The sequence below is a fragment of the Salminus brasiliensis genome, chromosome 11 (genome assembly GCF_030463535.1).
Source record: "Salminus brasiliensis chromosome 11, fSalBra1.hap2, whole genome shotgun sequence".
Taxonomy (NCBI): Eukaryota; Metazoa; Chordata; class Actinopteri; order Characiformes; family Bryconidae; genus Salminus; species Salminus brasiliensis.
The window spans coordinates 16,344,113-16,368,782 of record NC_132888.1 but is presented as its reverse complement, the minus strand read 5'-3'; the positions used below and the strand labels follow the sequence as shown (position 1 = coordinate 16,368,782).

Here is a 24,670-nt window from a genome sequence, read left to right as displayed (position 1 = left end):
TGTTTCACAAGATGGGAGAATACAGATAGGGGGATCTTTGCCATTCCTCTTTGCACAATCTCTCTAAATCATCCAGCGACCTGGGTCCTCTCCTCTGCACTCTCCTCTTCAGCTCACCCCACAGGTTTTCAATGGGGTTGAGGTCTGGGGACTGAGATGGCCATGGGAGGAGCTTGATTCTGTGTGTGGTGAATCATTTCTGTGTAGATTTGGCCATATGTTTTGGGTCATTATCTTGCTGAAAGACCCAGTGACGACCCATCTTCAGCTTTTGGGCAGAAGCCACCAGATTTTGTTTTAAAATGTCCTGGTATTTCAAAGCATTCATGATGCCATGCACCCTAACAAGGTTCCCAGGGCCTTTGGAAGAGAAACAGGCCCACAGCATCACTGATCCTGCCCCATATTTCACAGTGGGCATGAGGTGCTTTTCTGCATACTCAGCTCTCGTTACGCCAGACCCACTTAGAGCATTTGTTGCCAAAAAGCTCTATCTTGGTTTCATCTGACCAAAGCACACGGTCCCAGTTGAAATTCCAGTACTGCTTAGCAAACTCCAAACGTTTGCGTTTATGATTGTGAGTGAGAAAAGTTTTTTTTTCCGTGCATGCCTCCCAAACAGCTTGTTGGCATGCAGATAGCGCCTGATGGTTGTTTTGGAGACTTTGTGACCCCAAGAAGCTACCATTTTCAATTCTGTAACAGTGAGCTTTGGAGACCTTTTTATTTCTCTTATCATCCTCCTCACTGTGCGTGGTGGCAAAATAAACTTGCGTCCTCGTCCAGGCTTGTTTACCACTGTTCCAGTTGTTTTAAACTTCTTAATAATTCCTCTGACAGTAGATATGGACAGGTGTAGGTGAGTGGCTATTTTCTTGTAGCCATTGCCTGACTTGTGGAGGTCAACACACATCTGCCTTACTTGAATGGTATGTTCCTTTGTCTTTCCCATGTTGAAGAGAAATGGTCTCTCTGTCACGTCATACTTATACCCCAGGGAAATAGGAGGTTGTGAATTACTAATTAAATGTTCCTACATACTCTGATCAACATTTACATTTACATTTATTTCCTAAGAAATGTTAGGGGTGCCAATAATTATGGAACAGGTGATTTTATGAAGAATAATTATTTCTTAGTCAGGGATTTTTTTCCCCCCTTAAAATTCACTTGAGTTAAAGGTTGGATTTTACTCTTTCTTCCATCGTGGTCCTATATTATTTAGAAAAAACCTCAATTTATTAGAAGCTAAAGAACACATCTTAACCAGGGGTGCCAATAATTATGGAGGGCACTGTAAGTACTTGAGTAGACTGATGCAGACAGACTATAGCTGTCTGGAGGGCGTGGTGTGTGCGCGCGCGTGTGCGTGTGTGTGTCCGTCTAGACTCAGTGCGATAGTCCATTCCCTCCGCTCGTCCACAACAGTCGCTCTAGGAGTGGAAGGCGGCGCTAGTGAAGAGCTGCACTCTGGAGAGGGAAACATGGCTGAACACTCCAACTCTTCCTACAGCTCAAACAACCACCACAAACGATCCTGCTGTTTATTCCCCGACGACGTCAAAGGAGAGGTTAAGAAGCTGTCAGCTCTAGCTTTACCTGTGGTGAGTTCAGCTTGGGTCAGTTAGACGTCTCTCTCTCTCCCTCTCTCTCTCACTCACGTGTGGTTGTGTGTACCAGGTGAAGTTCACTGACACGCTTTCGAGGTTTTCCCCTCGAAAGACATTCTTCAAGACATAAATAATGAAATAATATGGCTAGTGCTACGTTTCTCTGGATAACAGCCCAAACAGCCCTTTCGTGCTGTTGTAGCCCCTCAGGCTGTAACTAAAAAGCCTTGCTACACCTTTGAGTCTCTGTACTTCTGTAAGCAACAAGAGTAACACTGACCAGCACTGACCAGCACTGACCTTATCTCGAACCGTCGCTGCTCAGTCCTGTATACTGTGGTCATATGGCCAATAAAGGCACCTATGGCAGTTTGCAACCAGTGCTTGAGGAGAAACAGTGTATTCTGAAAGCTAGGGATGGGCAATATGATCATACTGTATTGAAATCATGATCAATATGGTTAACGTGATCCAATCGAGCATATTGTGGATATCAGGAACACTGACCAACCCCACATTTCTACATGTAGCTTTTTAAGAATCTAACACTGTTGATCCATTTGTCTGCATAGAATATCACAATAAATATTGTGTATTGTGAAATGGTTATCATATCACCCACTCCTGCAAAAAATTGTATACTAAATTTCCTTAATTCAGTGTGCACATCATTTCCACCAGGATAACATGATTACAACACCCACATTTTCTTTCTGTTAATGATCTTTATGTAGATTTTGGGAAAGATGTACACACTTGAATCGAGTAAATCAAGCAAATTCAATTCAGGTTAAAAACAGGTTAATATTTGTTATCAGAGACCCAAACTCCATCTAGAATCAAGTAACATTAAATCAGCATCACATTGTGGATAGGGATGTCAGTTGGTAAGTAACACCTTGAATCCAGACTTTGCACCCCTAGAGAAAATCTCTTACTGTGAATGGTTAAGCAATAAAAGATGACCAGATTTCCAAAACGAACATTGTTTTAGCATTTTAACGTTTTTAATATTTTACAGTTTTAAAATAATAAAAAGGAAAGAGTCTGAATGTGAAGTCTGGGCACCCTGCATGGTCAGTACTTAGTAACACCACTTTTGGCAAGTATCACAGTTTGTAAATGCTTCCTGCAGCCGGCCCAAAGTCTTTCGATTCTTGATTGAGGGACTTACCTATTATTTTTTTGCCAAAGGCTCAGTTCTGTAAGATTATTGGGCAGTCTATTGATCTTGTTTAGACTGGGGAACCATGAGGGACATGGCACAACCTTTATCCTAGGCCTCTAAGGTCTGGGGCCTTTTGTTAGGCTCACCATCCTCTTTTCACCTTTAGCTTATTGATACTGTAGTGCGTACTTCCAGAATTTGCTTCCAAAATTCATCAGGATTGTTGTAATGTTCCTGAAACCTGAAAACGTCTGACATTGAATTTTGTGTTGAGACTGCAAGAGTCTCATAAATCTTTCTGAAGGTCTTTCTTGCAGTCCTTTAAGCTTTCAAAGTTCAGAGTTTTCCTGATGTCCAACCATTCGTTTACACTGCCATTTAATACACTTAATACACTTACACAACTCTTGCGTAAATGCTGAAAAGGATGTTTCATCTTCAACTTGGTTGCTTTTGGAGATCAGCTCATCTTCTACTTGCTTAACTCTTAACAGTTTGACCATCGGAGCCCAAATATATGCATGGCTCTGTGTATACAGTATATATGAACTACACAACTATTCAGTCTACAGTAGTTTATCCCCACCTATTCATGTTGAAGTTATAAGGCATGTGTCAGTCCAGACTGCTTTGGCAGCTAGGCACAGTACAGGGTTACCAATCAGAAGGTACAAGTAAAATGTAGAACCTGGGTCCCTTAATCTACAATGTGGAGGAGAAATAGCCTTGTGCTTATGGACATGTTGTTTCTGAATGTTACTTTCACTTTTCATTTCATTATTATTTTATTGTCTTAATGATCTTTCTGTTTTATTTCACTAGCTTTTGTCATATATTATGGTCTATTTGATAAGTTTTGTCAGTACTGTGTTCTGTGGACATCTGGGAAGTACAGAGCTTGATGGAGTAGCTCTTGCTATAGCTGTGAGTCACATATTCTCATTTCTTTTTTATTTTTCTTCTCGTTGGCTGTATAAAAACATGTTTTACCTTGAATGAATAATATGATTATATTCCAGTCTTCTAGCATGTATCAGTAATCTTGCACTGTGTCTTACCACTGTTTCTTATCACTTTGACAGGTTATCAATGTTTCGAGTGTTGCAGTCGGCTATGGCTTAGCATCAGCCTGCGACACCTTAATATCTCAAGTAGGAGATGCATTTTTCACACTTACGAACTTAATATAACAGTCCAGCATTTTATTTTACAAATCCCAATTTTATTCATAGACGGCATAAAAATCACCACACATAGGCTTCTTTTAGAAGCAGTCCAACAGCTTTTTAAAATGTACTTATGCATGTATGTATTAATTTATTTATATAAGGTTTCATAAGATCTGAGAAAAGAAACATGCAGTGTTATAATGTGGCTCATCAGACTGAACACTTGCTTCGAGGTTAATAAGCAAACAATGATGTTATGCCAAAAAGTTTAGTTAACACATTACTGATGCTTTCTTTTCAGAAAAGTAGTTAACACTTATACTTTTAATCTGACCAAGTGCCATTCTGCTGTAGTCTCTACTTCATTTCTCAGAGAGAATGTACTTGATGTGGCCTGCCTTCTGAAGTGATCTTAAAGTGTCTGTATAATTTGGTATAGACAACAACTTTATACAGCCTGTAAGAGGGTATTTTTTAATAAATAAACCCATTAACTGAAATCTACTGGGTTTTATATAATATTACCATAAAAAAATGTAAATAGTAAAAATGTATACCAAAAATGCATAATATTTCAAATAATCTTTTTTTCTCAGGTTGTGCTTTTTACAACAAATCCTATTCATTTTGTTTATAAATGATCCATTTATCCTAACAGACCTTTGGGAGTGGGAACCTCCAGCGAGTCGGAGTCATTGTGCAGAGAGGAGTTATCATCTTACTGTTGGCATGTTTCCCATGTTGGGCCATTTTAATCAACACAGAGTCAATATTACTGCTTGTGAAACAAGATCCAGAGGTGGCCAAGTAAGTACAAACACATGCACGTAATCATTTTGAAATGAAGTTGTTGTATTATATATATTTTTGGGTGAAAATGCAAATCGTTGCGGTCAGGCGAAAACCTTTTATTCTCCATTTTTGCTGTTTTTGACTTGAATGTGGAGGTTGTTCTTCACATTGTGCCAATTTCTTGATTATGGACCAATGTAAATGCTCTGAAATTACCTTCTAAATTGTCTTCCATTTAAAGTTAGGAAGCGTTTTCATTCTCCTTTAAAGTCGTGAAAGCGACATAATGAATAACAACAACGTGGCTAAGTGCTCATATTTAGCAGAGAGGGCATATTGTTGTGTTTGTGATTCGGTTACAAAGACCTTCGTCATTACACTGCCTTCTAAGACAGTGTGGACAGCAAGCCCTCAAATCAGCTAGCTACCTTCCTCAAGTTTCAGACACAGCCATAGTTGAATCATTGCCAAATATGACAACTACACTACTGTAAATATATACTTTTAGACCTGATTGGCCCTTTCTTACCATCATAAATGGGTTTCTACTTTCAGTCTTTCATAAATCTTCCACTGCATGTTCTGGACCCACAGGTTATTATTATTAACCCTTATGGTCATGATTATGGTCATTATTTATTTATTTATTTATTTATTTTATTATTTCCTTTTTTTAGCCATCCATGTGGCTTTATTCAAATATATTATTGTTAACTTGCTGATGGTATGTTACCTAGCCAATAATTGGTACACCTGTTAGCAGTTTTGTTTAACATCTTACTATACGTCTAACATATTTAAAGTTATTGTGAGAAGTTTCTACACACATACATAACACTAAGACCTGTCCTTAGTTGTGCCTACAACAGATATTTTGCTATTTATAATTTAGGAATTATGCAATTACATTATTACACAATTATTAATACAATTTACATTTATGGTTTCTCAAATCATAAACTAATAAGTAAATAAGCCAGTTTGGATGTGTAAGAGTAGGGGACGATTTAAGTACCCCAATTGACTTTAAGAACCACTGGAATAGTGAATAACACCATTGCCACAGACCAGGCAGGAATTTTTGGAGGTGTCCTGACTCATGTAGCACTTATTTAACACAGATAGATGGATTAGATTCCAGTAACATAACTGTGTCTGTCTGTCTGTTTCAGGTTATCTCAAATGTATGTGAAGATTTTTATGCCAGCACTTCCGGTATGTATGTGGAGATGTGTATATACATATACATACAAATCAACCATAACATAACACAATTACACATAACCACAACACCCTGCCACAATAGATCAGACCATTCGATACCTGGATTTACAAGCCCTCTAAAGGTGTGGTATCTGGCAGCAGATCCTTTAAGTCCTGTAAATTGTGTGGTTGGTCCATGGATGGCATCAGTGAGTCTCAGCTGCCCATGATCTTGTTTCCAGTTTACCGGTTGACCTTTCTTGGACCACTTGGACCACTTTTGGAACACCCTACACCCTCCTCATTTTGGAAATGCCCTGATCCAGTCATCTAGCCATTTGACTCTCATGCTTATGTTTGACCATTTTCCTTCTTTTTAAACATCTCCTTTAAAAAATGACTGCTCACTTGCTGTCTAATATATCCCACCCATTGACACTTCAGAATAATTTATATATGCAGTTATCTAAGTTGGGTGTTTGTGTAAACAAAAAGGGTCAGATTGTATTTAAAACATCCTTGTTGTCATTTCTTTTAGGCATTATTTATATTCATCATCGAGTCTACATATCTACAAAACCAAGTAAGAGCATCTCAAATGAAATGAAAATATTCAAAATGTAATTATCAAAAATATTTTTGGATTGTGTGAAAATGGCCAAATGTTTGTTAAATATACTTTAAAAACACCTTTAAATGTATCCTATATTGATCAATATATTTATTTAATAAATATTTTAATACAGTTTTTCTTAGTTGAGTTAAAAATATTTATTTATTTAAAAAAAATACATCCATACCTATGACATCTTTTAATGTTAAATGTATATTTGCTAATAATTAACATTAAGATGTGACTGTGGCACGCCCCTGTGGGAGCACAGGTTTATAGTAACTTAGAATGGCTTTATTTGCAAATACATGTCGACCGCCCAACTGGGCTCTAAGTGTCCAACTGAGCAGTCCTGAGTCCTGTTCAGGCTTTCAACCATGGTGTTCACCTCTAGTGGGTAGAATTCCCCAAAGATGCCACCTGCAGCTGCTTAATGAGAGAGAGTTGTAAGGTGAGCTATAAAGGACACTAGAGCTACAGAAGCCAGAAGAGATCCTCACCTTTTTTCTATGGGAAAAAACTGCTTCCTGCTTCACTCATGTATTTTAAAATGAGTGTATTTTTAAATATATTTGGTATACAGGCAATATTTTCTGGGAAGCATTTTGAAATAAATGTTTAATTGACGTTAATAAGGCTTCTCTTTCTAGGGAATAATTTGGCCCTTGGTGATCACCGGAGCGATAGCAAATGTGCTAAATGCCTTAAGCAACTATATTTTCCTGTTCTTTCTGGACCTTGGTGTTACGTGAGTATGGTCAGAGTTTTTAAGTGTTTGCTCATGGAAGATCTCATAAAACTTACATGAGCCAATTACAGAAACATTGTTCCTAGAGCTGCTTTGCTTTCAGCACCTTTGCTAAGAACATAGGAACCATTAACTGGGATCAAAACTATGGACTTATAGTCCATAGTTATCTGGACAGTAAATGCACCAAATGCATACTGTGACAAATTGAAATATGTGTAAAAAGCCTAAAAAGGTTCTGTTAATGTGATGTTTTTAATACACAGTGGATCAGCAGCAGCCAATACTGTCTCACAGTATTTGATGGCTATTGTGCTGTTTATCTACATTCGATGTAGAGGTCTACATAAGGACACTTGGCATGGTGAGTTCATATAAAAGTAGGGACCTTTTCATGATCAGTTATGCTTCGAATCTAATCTCCTCTACTAGATGAAGGTAGGAGATTTCTGCTAAAGCACACTTGATTTCATTGGCCTGGCATCGATGTTGTGGGCATGCTCCAGAAAGATGAGCTCCTACTAATTGAAGCTCCTGGTGCTTACTAGATATGTCCCAGTTATGCTTAGTTCTCCCCACCATAGTAGCGGTCACTTCATATTAAATAGTTGTTTGTGCACAGACATGATGCATAGATACAGTTGTGTGCAGTCTGGGAACCCTTGTCAAATCTTTTCAGTGTACATGAAAGATGGCTTACCTTTGCATACAGTTGAATGTAGTATAACTGTCATCCATACTGTACTTGTAGTTGCAATTATTCAGTCTTGTCATGACAAGCTCCATTTAGGGGAAAGGAATATCCAACACTCTCCTATGCCCTCGTCTCAAAGGAAAATAAGAAACTCCGGAACAGGCATATGAACTGTGGATACAAAGAGAGCAGAGATGAACGACTTCATGGGGTCAGCTTTAGTTTTTAGCAGTGCACCCTTTTACTGTTGTTTACAAACATGATGCACAACCAGACACCAGCTTCTGGCAGCATTCCTGAAGAATCATAGCCCATTTCTTATGGGCAGTGGCCTCCAGTTCACTTATGTTCTTGGGTATGGCCACTCCTGGACCTACCAGCACTTCTGAAACCAAGCCATGGTGGACTAGGTATGCTATTGGAAGATCCAATGACAACCAAGCTTAAGTTTCCTTACAGAAGGCATGACATTTACTCCTAGGATTTCCTGATACTTGATTGAATCCATCTTGCCCTCTACATGCTACAGGTTTCCACTTCCAGAGGAAGCAAAACAGCATCATCCGGAGCATCACCAACGCTATGCTTCACTTGCTGTAGGCAGGGTGTTCTTTTCAGCCTATGCTTCATTCTTCAACTTTCAAACATTCCTCCGCTGATCCAGACATACCCAAACAAAACTGGAATTTTTCGTGTTATGGATCAGTGGTATGTCCGGAGGAGGAAAAACTAAAAATTAAGCATACGCTTCAAAACAACACCTGGTTTACAAATATAGCTAATAAACCTAATTTTGTTTATTGGGTGTTGAATTATTTTGCTTGCAACTGTACATTGCATAGCTAAGAGGCAATCATCTTGATGCCTCAATTTTGTCTGTATACAGTGCCACAGTTTTAGAAACAAGAAAACATAGAGGATTGACTGCTGAAAGCTTGTACATTTAGCAAAATCTTTTAAAATTAATTAAAAAAATGTAATTAAAGATTAAATTTGAAGGCAAAAATGCCCTTTTGTTCTATAATCACATCTACAGACAATTTTGTGTGTCTAGCTTCACTGTGTTACCTCCCATATCTTTCCTCCATGTCTTACCCTCTGTGCAGGCTGGTCCATTGAGTGTCTACAAGAATGGGATACCTTCTTTCATCTGGCCATTCCAGGCATGTTAATGCTGTGTGCAGAGTGGTGGACCTATGAGCTAGGAGCGTTTTTGGCAGGTGGGACTTCATATTCTCATGAAAGTGATTAATGAGGTTTTAAAGGATAATGGCAATTTCTTTGGCATTAGTCTTGAAGACGTTGTTATGTGCCAAGCTCATTTGTATTGCTTTTGTACTTTGAAATTCACACTGCACTATTGACAGTATTGTTGAATGTATTTGGGTTTTTTTCCCCTGGCAGGTTTAATAAGTCCTACAGAGCTGGGAGCTCAGTCGATTATATATGAACTGGCAAATGTTGCTTATATGGTAAGCCATTTGTCATTTGTCATTTCTCCCTCTTTACAACCAAGACATAATGCTGACCACTGTGATTTCTGTGGAATTTGTATGAAGAGCAGATAACAGTTTGTTCAAAGGTTGCCAGAGCGCTAAAAAAAACTAAACAAGTGCCCTTCTGTCAGTTTCCTATAGGTTTCAGTGTGGCAGGCTGTGTCAGAGTGGGAAATGCCATGGGGGCTGGAGACACAGCACAAGCCAAGCTGTCTGCCAAGCTTGCCATGGCCTGCGCAGGTACTCCTGGGAAAACAAATTATGACTGTCAAATGATGTATTGAATATGATATTAATTGGGGCTGAGTTGTGAGAGTTTATTCACATGCTTGTCAGGTTCTTTCAAGCTGTTCAGTGAAACACTGTACACTTGTGATCAACCTCTGTTCACTTGGCTCACTTGTAGCTGGCATATCCCCCACATTGTTTGTTAAATCACACAATGCTAATTCTACTCTGGTGCTGGAAAACGTGAATGAGCTTGGCTCATTAACTCGTTTTACAGTCTCTGTTGCAGTGTGCTTGGCAATCGTTGTTGGCTTTACCAAAGATGTAATTTCCTATATCTTCTCAAACGATGAGTAAGTGCCCCCATCTTTAATTGAAATGTTCTCATTTCAGGACCCCCGTGGAAGACCTCACTAATATAGCATAACCCCAGAAACTTTCTTTGTGACCTTAGCTCATATAATGCTTCACATATTCATTTACACATAGCATCTGACCTCAGCAGCCTAATAATATGACACAACATGAAAATAACATAATATACAACTGACAATAATAGATGGGCTCTAGAGTGTTCATTAAAAAAGATCTTACGATGTTTTCAACCTGTTCCCACAGACAGATTAGAGCGAGGGTAGCCACTGTAATGGTCCTCTATGCTCCTTTCCACCTGCTTGATGCAACGGCGGTGAGTCAATAGCAAACTGGTTCTTGCGCTAAATGTAGACGATCATCTGAGGCATGTTTGGTGCTCAAAGTATGCTGTTGTAGTTTTGCACTCCCCTGCAAGGCATATGTTGGTTAACACTGTTTAAACATTATGCCTAATTTGCCACAATTTTGCCGAAAACTGAATCCTACAAAAAATTAGCTGCATTTCAAATCCTAGGGTGCATCTGATGTAGGAAGGCTTCTCGGAAAGACTGTCCTTTTTCATTTGAACATCAACAAACTTAATCTGCTCTGGAGGCACATAAACTGCATTTCTACGAAGTCCTTCACTTTGAAACAGCCTTCTATGACGTAGCGCAGAGAAATGCAGCCTACCTCTGCTTTATACAAGGTTTTAGAACACAGCTAATGTCTGAAAGTGAAGAGATCTGACACGGTAGAGTAATCTAACAGACATTCTGCACAGATAAGACGCATAAGGTCTCCAGAAAATTCAGCAAAGTCTCCAGCTGTATTATAGTCAGTGGAGCATCACTAAGGTACAGTTGCTACACATTGTTACTTAAATCTTAATATACTTGCTTATATGGTTTCTGACAATCTGTCATACAAGAGGTACAGTGATTGGAAACACAATTTTTTCCAACTAAGCTAATAGCAGGAATGAAAGTCACACGTTTGGAATGATGTCCCCTTAGACCTGTAAGGCACTTTGTGCTCCACCAGCATCTTCGAACTGTTAGAGCTATAGACACATGCTTACACACAAGCCTTGGCCATGAATTTGCCCACTGTATGAACCTGCTCTGAAGGCTTAATTTTCCACCATTTTCATGGTGCTTTTTTCCCATTGTATGTGCACAGAGACTTTTGGGTAACCCAGGGCTGAGAAGGATACGTAGCTGCATTTCTGGGCTCTATACGAAGGATCTGTGATGTAGCGGCCAAGAAACATAGTCTAGACTTTGGAATGCAGCTACAGTCTGAAAGTTAAAGCAGCATTGTGCAAAAGTTGGTATTTTTGTGTAGCATCATGTCCTCTTCAGGGATGTGTGGATAATAGCAGTTATTGGAAACAATAACTAACCAGTCTAACCAGTGCATTTCTAGATCTCCGCCTGTTTAGCCTACAGCATTTTAGCTCCACCCATTCATGCTGGAGTTATAAGGAGCACAATACAGGGTAGCCAATTAGAACAGATGTAAATGACCTATCACAGTCACATAAAAACAATATATCTCCAATATGCCAACAGGAGAAACACATCTTAACTTGCAGTGAAAGATAATGTAAAATGCTTCCATTCTTTTAAAAGCATTTCTATTGGCCCATTCATCAGGAATGCAGTTTGACAGCTGCCAGATTCAAATTATGTCAGAGTTAAAAATGCTTTGGTACAAGGTTTTTGTGGGACAGCACTGATATGTCACTCTAAAAGGCACACTAAACCCGTCTGTTTAATTCTAAGGGATAATGTGAGATTGCTAACCGGTGGATATAACCTTGCTTTATTTGTTAGCTACATTAGCCTCTTGGCTCTGGTTCAAAAATTGAAAGAAGCAAATTTCAGACACCAAACAATGTCTTTGCTGATCAACTACTTTATTTATTTACTGATTTACTTGTTCAGGTTAATTCAGCTGTTAATTGAATGTGAACTCTATCCCCTCACTCATCAGGCAGCTGCTGGCAGTATCGTTAGAGGCTTAGGGAAGCAGAAGCTGGGGGCAGTCGGGAACATGTTTGGATACTATGCTGTAGGCTTTCCCATTGGAGTGTCTCTGATGTTTGTTGCTAAGATGGGCATTTTTGGTAGGAAACCCCTCTCTGCCATCTTACTCTCTACATTCCTCCTTGTCGCTCATGCACATTTTACTCTACTAATCCTGCTTCTTTTCTCTACTACAGGTCTCTGGACTGGCCTTTTAATTTGTGTGTTCTTTCAGTCAGTCTTCTTCATAATTCTGCTTGCAAACCTGAACTGGGCAAAAGCCACTGAGGAGGTGAGAGCTGCACACTAAAGTGTTTTCAGGCCCCTTCATTGTAACATCTGAAATCAGCGATGTTAATAGTGTGATCTGTCCACAGGCCCAGATCAGAGCTGGAGTGCATACGAATGAGAAAGACAATAGTAAGAAACTGCCAGACTTTTTTTGGATTAGTCTGCAAGTGTTGATCCTCCAGAAATGACATAATACTAAAGAGAGTTCTTTATTAGCAGATGCAGTCGAGCAGGATGAAAGTGTGGAGACTGATGAAGAAAGCGCGTACACAGACACACAGGCACTGTTGCAGAAGACCTCCGTCTGTACAGTGGGGAAGCCATTATCGTTAGGGGCCTTGGTGCTCCGTCGGGGCCTGACTTTAGCGGCCATGCTCATTATACTGGCTGGAGGCCTTGTCATAAATGTGATTCTGAACAGGTAGAGAAAGATGCACAGCAGAAGGACACTAATGCTGAAGGCCGGAGCTTTCTAATTAGGCTCAGGAGAATATGGACCCAAGTAGGGGTGAGGTCAGTTGCCCTAAAATCGCCTGAGAATGTCGATCCTCAGAGGGCATCCTACCCTTTAGGGTATTTATGAAGATTTGTATTTATGGATAAGCTTAGATAAGAGAGTGTATGCAATTATGACATCAAAGTCATTAAATTATATTTTCAACCTTGTTACCTACCTAAAGGTAGAATTTGGTGTTCTACCTAAAGGTAAAATAATTCAGACAATTCACATTTTGTAATGTACATATTCTTATAGTAAAGATATTCTTTAATTGTCTCACCAGATTGTCCACGTATGAATACAGAGATGTTTCAATACTACACTAATGAACTCATCCCAAAAACTAACCAAATGTCCTACCAGACTTGTGTTTCTCTCCATTGTTTACTACACATAGGAAGATCTTTCCAGTTCTATATTACTAAACTGCAATATAGTGCCCTGGGTTAAATTTGGTAAATAGAGTAACCATTTGCACTACATTAATTTCACTGAATCACCTTTATCTCATGTACTGTGAGACTGACTTGCTCATCAGTTAAGAGAACTAGCTGTGGTCTATGTCTAAATCCTTATCCCAACAGCATCCGATACATTCTACTCAATATACTTAGTATACTAATATACTAAGATCAGTTACAAAAAACAGATCATGTTGAAAGTGATCCATTTGTTGGTCCACCGGGCTCAAAAGGATAACGTTTGTGTGGAGAGTGGAGCAGGTGAAGTGAAGTTCTCCCAGTCCAAAGTGGTGTTGGTAATAGAGGCCACTTCGGGCAGAGGCAGGATAAGATGGACAACTGTCCCTACAGCAAGAATCACGACAGCAGCCAGAGTGGTCAGGCCTCTCCTGATAATGAGCTGAGATGTGGACAGTGGTGGTGGTTTTGCACTCTTTCCTTCTTCCTGACCTGCTCTCAGTCTTTCTTGATCCACTGGACTTGTCCTTTCCTCATTCTGGTCACGAGAGCTCACAATCTGATAGCCATTCCCATTCTGAAAGCACAATACAAAAACAAACAAACATGGTGCTTTGGATATACAGTTTACAAAAATATGAATAAATGAAGTATGGTTATAGTAAAAAAGTAAATCAACCAGGAACACTGTGACTTACCTCTCCATTACTGACTGCAAGAAAGAAGCTATCAGAGAGACGGTGGCTGGATCTAAATTCTGAGTGGGTCACATTTTTCCCCATTCCAGCTCGCTCGATAGCCTTCAAGAGATACAGATACTCAGCATTACATGTCAACACCCATGTGCTCATGAAAAAGATGTGAACTATTGACTTCCTCCTCTACCTCCTCAGTCATCTTCTTCCAGTTTAGTTTGAAGATGATGATGACGAAAAAGATTGCAAGCAAGAAGACAGCAACAAGGAGGCCCAGCCAAAAGCCTGTTGATGAGACAGGAGGTGAAATGTTTAAAATGCTGGAAATAAACTGCAGAATGCTGTACACACTATGCTAATCAAATTCCAGTAACATGGCTAGGCAGTCATGAAATAAGGACAAACCAGCAACATGTAGCTTAGCTGGGAAGGTCAGAACGATGCTGAGTGGAAGCCCAATGCAGTAGTAACCAAGCAGGTTAGCGATGGCTGCTATCTTCTGCTGCCCAGTGCCCAGAACAATGCCCATGCCAACACACTGGGGAAATGATAATCACAGACATTCAGTACAAAACCAGGGCTGAGGATGTTGATTTTGATCAGAAATTACTAGGAAGCTTCTAGTATTTGCACTGTAAAAAGTTTCATGGGAGCAGCAGTTGGTAATAATGGTAGTATTTCAAGAACTCACCAATATTCCGTTAAAGAACTGAAGGGGGCAGTAGATACCCATTAGTTCAGAGACTAACTCTGCTATGCTCCTGAAAGGGAAGGCAGACAACTTGTGTCCCTGCTCTAGCTGAAGTTAAGAACATCCCACTGGAAGATTAGCATAGACTTACTCATCTGAGGTAAATATATAGCCAATGACTGTTTTTGTTCCGGCCAGCCCAATTCCCTGAAGGATCGCCAGTATCGCTGAAAACAGAGTGGATCTCTTATATTAGATAAATCTCATACTATAAATAACGGTCTAATGATGATATGATTACATAAAACTGTTTATTATCACCTGCCAGGATGAGAGAAACCTTGCTAGTGTGGATGGCTCCGGCAGTGTTCCCGGCTCCTAGCGCGTTCCCCACACGCACACAAGCTGCGCCTTGCAAACCTAAGGGAATCTGTACGTGTAGCACAAACACCAACTTAAGAACAACCAGAAGAGCTCAAATTTAGAGCAAAAGTATCAGAACATCCAGGCTGTGGAAAAAAATGAATAAAAAAAAACCCTTTAAACTTTATACTGGCATTTCTTTTAAAAGCTAACTCATCCAGTGCGCCTAAACTTAAATAATATGGCATGCCCTCGCCTTAGCTGATGTTTACCTGTCATCCTCATTAATGTATTACTGAGTTAGGATCCCAGAGGTAAATGAATATTGAGAAGGTTTTAAAGATTACATCCTTTCATTACCATGTAGTTTATATAAGCCAGCATTATGACCACGTGCTGAGCAGCCAGGTCCACCTCGCCCAACATCCCTGTGAGAAAGAGAGGAACAAAGTCTGTATTGTTTGGTACAACAAAAGACCCAGTTACTGAAAAGGTTCACCCTAATAAGCTGCAAAGTAATAATATGACATGAATTATGTCTTACTCCCAGCAGCAATAGTTAAATGATGCCATTATATTGAACTAACTTTAGATGTCCAAGGTTAAAGTGATCTGTTGGGAGAAACCACCTGCTAGGAATCCCCCGATCTCATAGATCCACCATTCAAAGCATGCCATTAGTGTGCTAGGAATAGCCAGCTTCATGTAAGCCCCCCAGTCCTGCAGGGACTCTAAGGACCAGCCTGTGCAAATAAAGGAAGAGAAACCCTGTGAAAACACAGCTGCAAAACTACCCTGTGGTGTTTGACTGGGATTTTATTGTACACGTACAGGAGTATAGAATGCACTCTAGTGTGGGAAGCCTATATGGTAAAGATAGAAGGTCAGATATGGAGAAAGGCCGCAGTACTTGAAGACATTTATATGATACAAGGAGACATATCTAGGCAATTAGCTGACATCCAATTAGCTGGATCAAGCTGTTTGATTGTAATCAAATGTAAAGCAAAAAGAGACAGACTCACCATCCCATGTCTTCACATGAAGTTTCTTCAACCGAATGTAAGTAAACAAAGCAAAGCAGCAGAAGACCTGAGCAAAACTGTTGGCTGCTGCAGATCCACTGAAATGCAAGCACACAAATAAATGAAGAAAGTCAGTATCTTTTTTTAAGGAGCACACTGGAGCTTTAGAAAAGAACAAGGCAAAGCACACTCACTGTACTCCAAGATCCCACCAAAAGAGCAAAACGTAGTTAGCTAGAACGTTCACGATATTGGCCACCAAAGATGTATACATTTGAGGTATGATCACACCCTGGACAGAGATGCACTAAAGTCATTAAAACAGGATTTACACACAGAGAGATCTCATTACTGTGCACCTTGGTTCTGCACTGTTGTTATTTATCTTAATCAACGAACCTGGTTTTGCAGGTAAGACAGCTGCAGCTGGTACAGGAACATGGCCTGTACATTGGAAGAGAACCAAGCAAACATGAGAAAGCACTGACATGTCCATTGATACGATGGCACATGTTTTGGGAAATAGAATGCAATGAAGTTTTGGGCCTTACTGGAACAGCCGGAAGGTAAGCAACAACATAAAGCTGTGCTATCCTGAAAGAAACAAGACCTAAATCATTGCTGTGCTTGTTTTAAGCAGTAGTATTACTATCATTAGCAGTAAGCACTTCGCATAGGAGCTCTACCTACAATAAAGCGCAGCAATTATAAAGTTTCAGCAGATCATAGATAATATTTTCAAAACATGTAGTAATATAAGATTGTATACTATTATGAAAATGTATGGAAAATTCATCTATTCATTTCCAGTCTTGTAGGAAATACAAGACTGTCATTCAAATTGTGCTCTCAAATAACCATCTCACTATTTAATGCAATTTTCATCAATATGTTTTAAAGTAAGCTTATTAGTCACCTGGCCACCTCAGGGTCCTGTCCCAGCAGGAGGAGAAGGGGCTGGGTGTTGATGAGCAGAGCCCAACATGGCAGGCAGAAGAGCAGCAGGATCAGAACTCCCCTCTGCAGGATCACTCCTACATGTACCAGATTCTTACTCCCAAATGTCTGCGGACACAAGCAGAACAAGCTTCGTTAGTAGAGGTGTGATTTCTTTTTTTTTGCTAGCATTTGAAAGAAAACAGACTTTTATATGTGTAAAATAAGTGTAAACTATTGAATATTATTATGATGATGGTGCATTATAATTGCTAGAATTGCTGTCTTCCTTCATTGAGTCGTCCAGAAACCAGTCCAGTTCAAATCAATCCAATGGAGCTTCATACAGTCTATGTCCAAATACTTGTGGACACCCCTTCTAATGAATGCATTCAGTTGCAAACGATTTATGGTTCCACTCATTGCTGATACAGATGTGCAAATGCACACACACTGCTGGTCTAGTGCCTGTAGAGAAATCATGCCCATAGAATGGGACTCTCTGGAGTACACAAGAATGAACCTATAGACAATATGTCTAATGCCATGTAAGGGCTTGAGTGGTATAAAGTTTCCCTTCGAGCATTGAGCTGTGGAGCAGTGGAACTGTGTTCTCTGGAATGATGGTGCTCCATCCAATACTTTTTGGATGAGTTGGAGAGTTGTAAATGGGGTAGGGTTACTGAAAAGCAATCAAATAGTTCGGAAAAAACAATGAATGAGCAGGTGTCCCAATACTTCTGTCCATATGGTAATCTCCCCATGCCTAGTACAGAGAAACCCCAATGACTCTAAAGATGTAACCAGTCATTCTGTGTTTTACAAACTCATTCATTAATCTTCTTATCTGCTTCTTCTTGGTCAGGATTGTGGTAGGTCTGGAATCTACCTGAGATCATTGGGCACAGAGCAGGAATAACCCCTGGACAGGGTGCCAGTCCATCACAGGGTATCAAACACACCCATTGACTCATACCTAGAGGCCCAGCCAATTCACCTACCATGCCGTTTTGGGAGATGGGAGGAAACCCATACAAAAACTTCCCAAAATGGCTTGGTAGGAGAACACCAAATTTCTTATAGTTACCACCCATGCCACCCTTTACAAACTAATATAGCTGTTTGTTAATGAGATAAAATTCACACACCTGTGATACCAGTGTATCACATGCCAAAGCAAGTCCAAATCCAGTTGCTGCAGTTGTTACATTTATGGTCTGAAAAACAAGCAAATTTGAACAGTGACCTTCATGAACGTGACACACTATAGCAGCACCATCTAACCTTTTATTTATCTGAAATTAGTCCCTGGAAGTGCATTACTTGACTCATTTATTTATAAAATCTGTTTAAATGATTAACAAAGAGCCATAAGAGGCTCACAAGAGGCACACTCACCGCTGAAGCCATGCCATAGCCTGCCAGCACAGTGTTCCCCAGACGGCCACAGAACATTGTGACCACGAAGAAAAGGAGGAAGTTCAGGAACCGACACACAAGCTGGAGATACAAATACAGCAATATTTTGCCAACAAAGATGAAAGAATCAGTGTGGTCTTGAGGAAGTAACTGACCTGCACAGAGCTTAACAGAGAATTTACCTTATTTATGTCTGTTTAAGTATAGAGTACACTGGAAAGAAGGAATATGCTAGTGTAATTTTACAGATTAGATTCATATTCCATGTTTATTTTTGACCTATATAGTCATATATTCTTTACATATATTGGTTCACTGAAGTAAGAATATTGGAAAAGATACATTTGAAAAATCTGTTTATCTGGACAGTAAGCTCAGAATCTCTCCTTGAGGAAACCCAGTATTATGTGTAGTTATTATCCAGTACTGTGGAATTTAAACTAATCTATCTGATGGCTGGGGGCACAGAGCAGTAGTGTGGCACCAAACCTGTTTACCTCTAACAAGTTCAAAAGGCCTTAAAAGTTGTTTATTTTTATTTTATTTATTATACTTTATTATATTTATTTTATATTTATTATACAATATTGTAATAGTGCATGGTGTCTTTATAAAAAAATACACTTTTTGTTCCAGTAGTCTTAAACTACTTGCTTAGGAGCTTCAGATGTTTGTACAAGACTGGACTGTATGTATTAGGATGTATTTTCTATATATATAATATAGCTTCCGCATAGATAGAATATAGAAATATAGACTTCTTTAATACACTGCTCCACACTCCCAACACAGACTGTTAATCTGCCTATATATATAATCCTCCATAAAGAACACACCTCTGCATATTCTATAGCATAATTACTGTTAATTTGCTTAATTTAAATATAAATATTTATTATAAATAACAATTATAAAAAATAATGGCACATTAAATGTTGTTTTTGCAGTGTGTTAAATTCAGAAAATATAATTGTGCTTTAGAATATGAAAAAAAAATCACTGAAGTGTTCTGGATGTATAATGTATATATAAATGGGTCCTGACTGTTGACCAATACTGTATCACCTACACTCTTAAACATAAAGGTGCTATTAAGGGTTCAAAACACATTGCATTCCATAAAGAACCAATGTATGTGTAAAGAACCTTTTAATGGTTTAAAGAAGTTGATGGAAATGTTCTTTACCAATTGAAAGGTTCTCCACACTCACATCTTTTATAAAAAGAGTTCTTTATATAACCAAAAATGGTTCTTCTATGGCATCACCATCCTTCTGCAGTCCTTCAGCTCTACTGTATTTTCTCTAAACATGTGTTATCATGTGTGATCTAAATAACTTCAAACACACACACACGTGTGTGTGTGTGTGTGTGTGTGTGTGTGTGTGTGTGTGTCATTGGAGCTGATTTCTCACCAGGGGTACAGTCATGCGCAGGATGTGGTAGATCTCCTCTCTGTAAACCAGAGGAAGGTAGCGTCTCACACAGCTGCAGCAGAACAGCTTGGCACTGGGCTCCGTGGAAGGAGCTTCATCCCGGGCTCTGGAACCATCCATCATCTCCTCCGTGCTCCGTCTCACTGAAGCCTCTGTCACTGCAGGAGCCTGGTGCTCCGCTGCAGCTGTGGGTTCCTCTGGCCTCTAGGAGAATGTTTCGTAACCCTTAAAAGTTCACTGATTAAATGAGGTGCAGACAATAGCGAGCTTTGATTCAGTTCACAAAGGGAAGAGGATGTTTGCAGTAGTGACTAGGAGCTGGTTGGAGAGTATTTCTGAACATCAGTGGGATTTCTAGACAATTGATCAGCACTCGTTTAACAAACACCCTATCTTCACTTCAAAGATGACAGAGCCAGACGGCCTATGGAAGTTCACTGTTGAAGACCTGCAGTTTTGCTGGTTGTACTGAAGGCAGGTTTGAAAGCTACAATTCTTGCCTCTTCATAACGGATAGAATAAACATTAACACAAGTCGTTAGACTTTGCTTGCTGTCGTTGTGAATGAACCTTTGCACTGGAAGAATGCCCCCAAAGAAAGAGGGAAAGAGAAAAAAAACAAGACCAGTTGAAACAGCTGCTCTCTTCTGTTTACTTGCACTGCTTTAGCTTTGGGTCAGCACTGGAAAGATTCCACATGGCTCTGAAAAGCATGCTGCACCTCTTAACATTTATGAGTAATATAGTGTTTTATGAGAAGGTTACATTTTGTAACTGCAGTGGCATCAGGCATCAGGTTTTTTCAGTTGTTCACCAGGTTACAGATTACATGATCAAAGACTGGTAAATTCTAATGGAAGAGATGATATTCAAACCATGATTCCTGCATGATCGATGCAACACCAACATGCCTGAAGGATTCACTGTACAACTAGTAACCACAAATATCAAGTCTTTTGCTGTGCCCAAAAACAGCCAATGCCACCAAAGTGGACCAGAAACTTGGTGAGCTCAGGATAGCAGCATTTGTTGCATGCCACACATCAGCCAGCAGCCGAGGATGTATACAATATACTGCAAGATGAAGCTGGGGCCTTTCAAATGCACAGAATCAAGTGCTCAGATGTGATCTAGTCAGTTCTGGCATCAGGGAAGAGCTCAGAGAAGACATCTGTGAATCCTCCGTCTCGTTTTACAGTTATCACCACCAGTGATCACCACCCACCATCATCCCAAAAGTATTGGATGGAGCACCATCATTATTCCAGACCACCGTTCCACAGCTCAATGCTGGAGGGCTGGAGAGCCCATGTCTGGCATTAGGCATGGTGCCTATAGGTTTATGTGTCAGCATCAGCTTCAGAGAGTTCCATTCTATTGTAAAAATAATGGGGTTTTTTTTGGTTTGTTGGAGAAGCAAGTGATTTGGTATTAAGGTAGCCACCCAGTTACAACAGGGAAACATTTTGTGAAGCAATTTCGATTACATTGTGCCAGAGTCCCTTAACAACAGAGGTAGTCGGTTAAAATTACATTCACAGCGGATTGCATTGATAGAATTCTTGATAAAGAAGGTGCATTACAAATTACATTTCAGCCTTGCAGCGAGTGCTAAGCACTGCTACACTGTGTGACTTTTGAGTGAGATCTTTAATGACAGCACTAACAGTATTTACATGCACATTTTCCATCTCATTCTAAAGAAAATTAAGACTGTCAGCAAGTCAGCTGGAGACAGAAGACAGCTTAGCTGCTTTTAGGGACCTTGTTACCAAATCACCAAACCAAGCATCATTTGCATCAACAGCGATCAGCAATTTTAAGAACGTAACTTCCAAAACTTCCAATGTATTTCTCTTACCTCTGGATGTGGATCTGTGGACCTCTCTCAATTAGCGATTGGACGCAAATGTATTGACACCTGGAAAAAAAGCAAACCATTCCTAAGCACAGCTTGGAGTTTAAAGCTTTAATGCTTTAAAGCAGTCGTGGTGCAGAACAGATGAGCTTACCTACATCTTTAGAGATGCTGAGGAAATTTAAAAAAGGCTCCAGGACCTGCAAGTAAAGTTTTTCACATGCTTGCATGTTCGCCATGCTTGAAACCAGTGTAGAAGCGTGGAGGCAGCCATCTTTTCTCATTGTAGGCTCATTGATGCTTTTTGGATGGAGGTCAAGGCCTTTAAAGATGCTGGGGGAAAGTCATAATAAGCTTAATAAGCTTGCTTACTCCACCCGCATCTAACACACATGTTAAGAGAGCATTTTACCAAGTGGTCCTACTCAGTGAAGAAGAACATGCATACAATATCTTCAAAAATGACACTGTCTGGTTGATCGTAGACTAGGATGACCATTAAAAAAAGACACTGGGGAGTCTCAGGTGTCCATCATAGTCATGATGTGCTGGCTGGGAGGCTTCAAGTAGGCCTCAGCTGTGGAGTATGTATGTGTAAGTAAGGATAGGAAGGAGTTAAATATCTCTGAAATCTATGGAACTATATTAATGATCAATAATACATAGATATTTATGTATTTACCAAGACCAATAAATAGTCTTAATCTCCTTTCATTTTTAACCAATATGTCTTAAAATAAAATATTTAAAATTATTAAAAAATAAGTCAAATAAAATTAAAATAAGTAAAATAAATAAAAAGCAGACAAGGTGGAAAGCAGTTTGGCCAACAGTTGATGTCAAGGTTGTGGATTCAACTGCACCGCAGCAATAGCTGCCCACAGCTCCGGGCATGTGTGCTGACGGTCACTGTGTGTTTTTGATTTGGTTGTCTTGTCCTATAAAGCTGGAGGTACGTAAAGAACAATAATGGTGGCAAGAAAGTGGGATTTAAGCAATTTGACCAATGGTTAATGTGGAGGCGGAGCTTAAACAGGTGCATTTAAAGCTGTATTAATCTGTACAGAGAATGTGTGGTTACTGTAGAATGAATGCTGATGTAAATGTGACATTTTGGGCATTTTATATCCCAGCTGGATGAATTTTTACATCCTAAAAACAGGACGTCTGGTCACCCTATCATAGACTGTAATAGTGTATGTCTCATAGTATTTAATGCTTTACTCAATCATAAAGGTAAGCACGACGGGGATGTCTTAATTAAACTTAGTCCATTAAACCCACAATTACTCCATTCCCTGTGGAGGAGAATTGCTTGTTCCTGAGAAATTAGTGAGTAAATGCATGAAATGGTATCATTTCTCTATTAAATTCCCCCAGTAAGTGACTGTAATTTTTCTCTCTTACCCACTATCATTTATTTATAAAGAATCATTTATTCACTATCATTATTTCTCTATTAATATGGAGTCATTCCTCCAATGTCCTCCGATTCTATGTCTGGCTGTTAAATCCATAAATGAATATAATTAAGGTAATGTCATTTTCACATTCTTTTCACTTTGCTAATCATTTTGTTACATTTCAACCCTGGGAGAAAAAAAGAATTTGCTGAAAGAAAAAGTGAACCCTACAGTGAGGACTTTTTATCTTATTCCAGGATAAAATCTTTTAACTCAGTAATATTGTAATTCAGTAAAGAGGCACAGCTATTAGAGCCTTTGTGCTTCACAATTATTCCAGTATACTGTGACATCAATGAAAGTGGCACAGTATACTGGTTTCATCGCACCCACAGGCATACACAATGCCCCTGCACATGTGATGTGATGCATACACAAGGAAACTATAGAAAGGAGTGAGATCTTCAGAGATCTGATTGGAACATGGCTGTCATAAGTTCCTGTCCTTGGAAACTCTCAAACACAAATAGGATTTCCCAGACAACTGTTTAACATTTGGTGCAAGGGTGTAGGTGAGTGTGTGTGTGTGTGTGACCTCTACCATTGTGTATCAGTTAAAAGTAAGAATTTAATAATACACTTAATATTTTCTCCCAAATGCCGAATGTTTGACAGAGGTTACTAAAACATCATGTCTAATGAATTTGGTTCATATGTCTTCTGTCATACAGTTATTCAACCCCTGCAAATCAGGTTTATTAGCAAAACTGACCAACCCTCAGCTGTGTATAATAAATCAATCAAACAAGAACAATTTAAACATCTCAGTACAACTAATATAACAAGTGCTTTCTCCAAATTCTGCTTTTAATAATGACTGCAGTCTCACAATTATTCAACCCCTTAATGACCCTTCAACCCCATCTTTTGTACATATTAGAGCCCCGTTTTGGGGCAGCAATATCCAATACTCTCCTACGCCCTCGCCACAAAGAAAAGGAGGAAACTCAGGAACAGGCACATGAGCTGTGGATACAAAGAGAGCAGAGATGAAAGACTTCATGGGGTCGGCTGGGAGAAACAAACAACTGCTGCAAGCTTTATGTTGAGTTTCCTAAAGTACGACACCGACCATTATGTCCACTGATGTTTTTTTTTCTCCTCAATTCCTTTCTATTTCTGTAACATAAATGAGTAATGTGAGTTTGGTAATGAATACAACCCCTATAACCTTTTGTTTACCCAGACACGCAGAAAAAGAACATTCCACAAATGTCTACAACGACTGAACACAGCAGCAGCAATTCAGACGGTCAGAACCAGTGAAGTAAGGCAATAGAATGTATAACCTGTACGCTTTATGCTTTGAAGACAGATACAACTGTGAGGCATAAAGAACCAGTGAATTCATTGTAAATCTGATTGTGCAGATAATTCGTATACAGCAGGCCACAAGCAGGTTATTTAGAAATTAAGATTACATAGCATTATTGGGAATGAAACTATAGTTTCAGATTAGCCCCACTATAT

General features: G+C 39.4%; 2 protein-coding genes across 5 annotated transcripts; one reads left to right on the top strand and one right to left on the bottom strand.

Moving 5' to 3' along the window:
* Positions 1–1,475: 1,475 nt before the first annotated feature.
* Positions 1,476–13,180, top strand: slc47a3 (solute carrier family 47 member 3). 4 transcript variants are annotated; one of them, XM_072691967.1, is made up of 17 exons: positions 1,476–1,604; positions 3,601–3,702; positions 3,861–3,929; positions 4,606–4,754; positions 5,912–5,954; positions 6,481–6,525; positions 7,206–7,303; positions 7,570–7,667; positions 9,104–9,217; positions 9,402–9,469; positions 9,625–9,733; positions 9,999–10,074; positions 10,340–10,409; positions 12,074–12,206; positions 12,303–12,397; positions 12,483–12,525; positions 12,616–13,180. In XM_072691967.1, exons 1-17 carry the CDS (start codon positions 1,485–1,487, stop codon positions 12,819–12,821), a joined length of 1,638 nt encoding a protein of 545 aa, XP_072548068.1. In that variant the 5' UTR covers positions 1,476–1,484; the 3' UTR covers positions 12,822–13,180. The 4 variants fall into 4 exon arrangements, with proteins under 4 accessions (XP_072548068.1, XP_072548067.1, XP_072548069.1 ...); XM_072691966.1 differs by having other exon boundaries at positions 12,613–13,180; XM_072691968.1 differs by lacking the exon at positions 3,601–3,702 and having other exon boundaries at positions 12,613–13,180.
* LOC140565820 (multidrug and toxin extrusion protein 1-like) lies at positions 13,126–20,092 on the bottom strand. The gene is made up of 17 exons (XM_072691964.1): positions 19,859–20,092; positions 18,423–18,524; positions 18,173–18,241; positions 17,005–17,153; positions 16,640–16,682; positions 16,488–16,532; positions 16,283–16,380; positions 16,089–16,186; positions 15,693–15,806; positions 15,424–15,491; positions 15,022–15,130; positions 14,852–14,927; positions 14,701–14,770; positions 14,415–14,547; positions 14,200–14,294; positions 14,013–14,114; positions 13,126–13,891 (listed from the first exon to the last, which is right to left on the bottom strand). The coding sequence occupies exons 1-17, from the start codon at positions 20,000–20,002 to the stop codon at positions 13,583–13,585; spliced, it is 1,824 nt and encodes a 607-aa protein (XP_072548065.1). The 5' UTR covers positions 20,003–20,092; the 3' UTR covers positions 13,126–13,582.
* Positions 20,093–24,670: the final 4,578 nt, after the last annotated feature.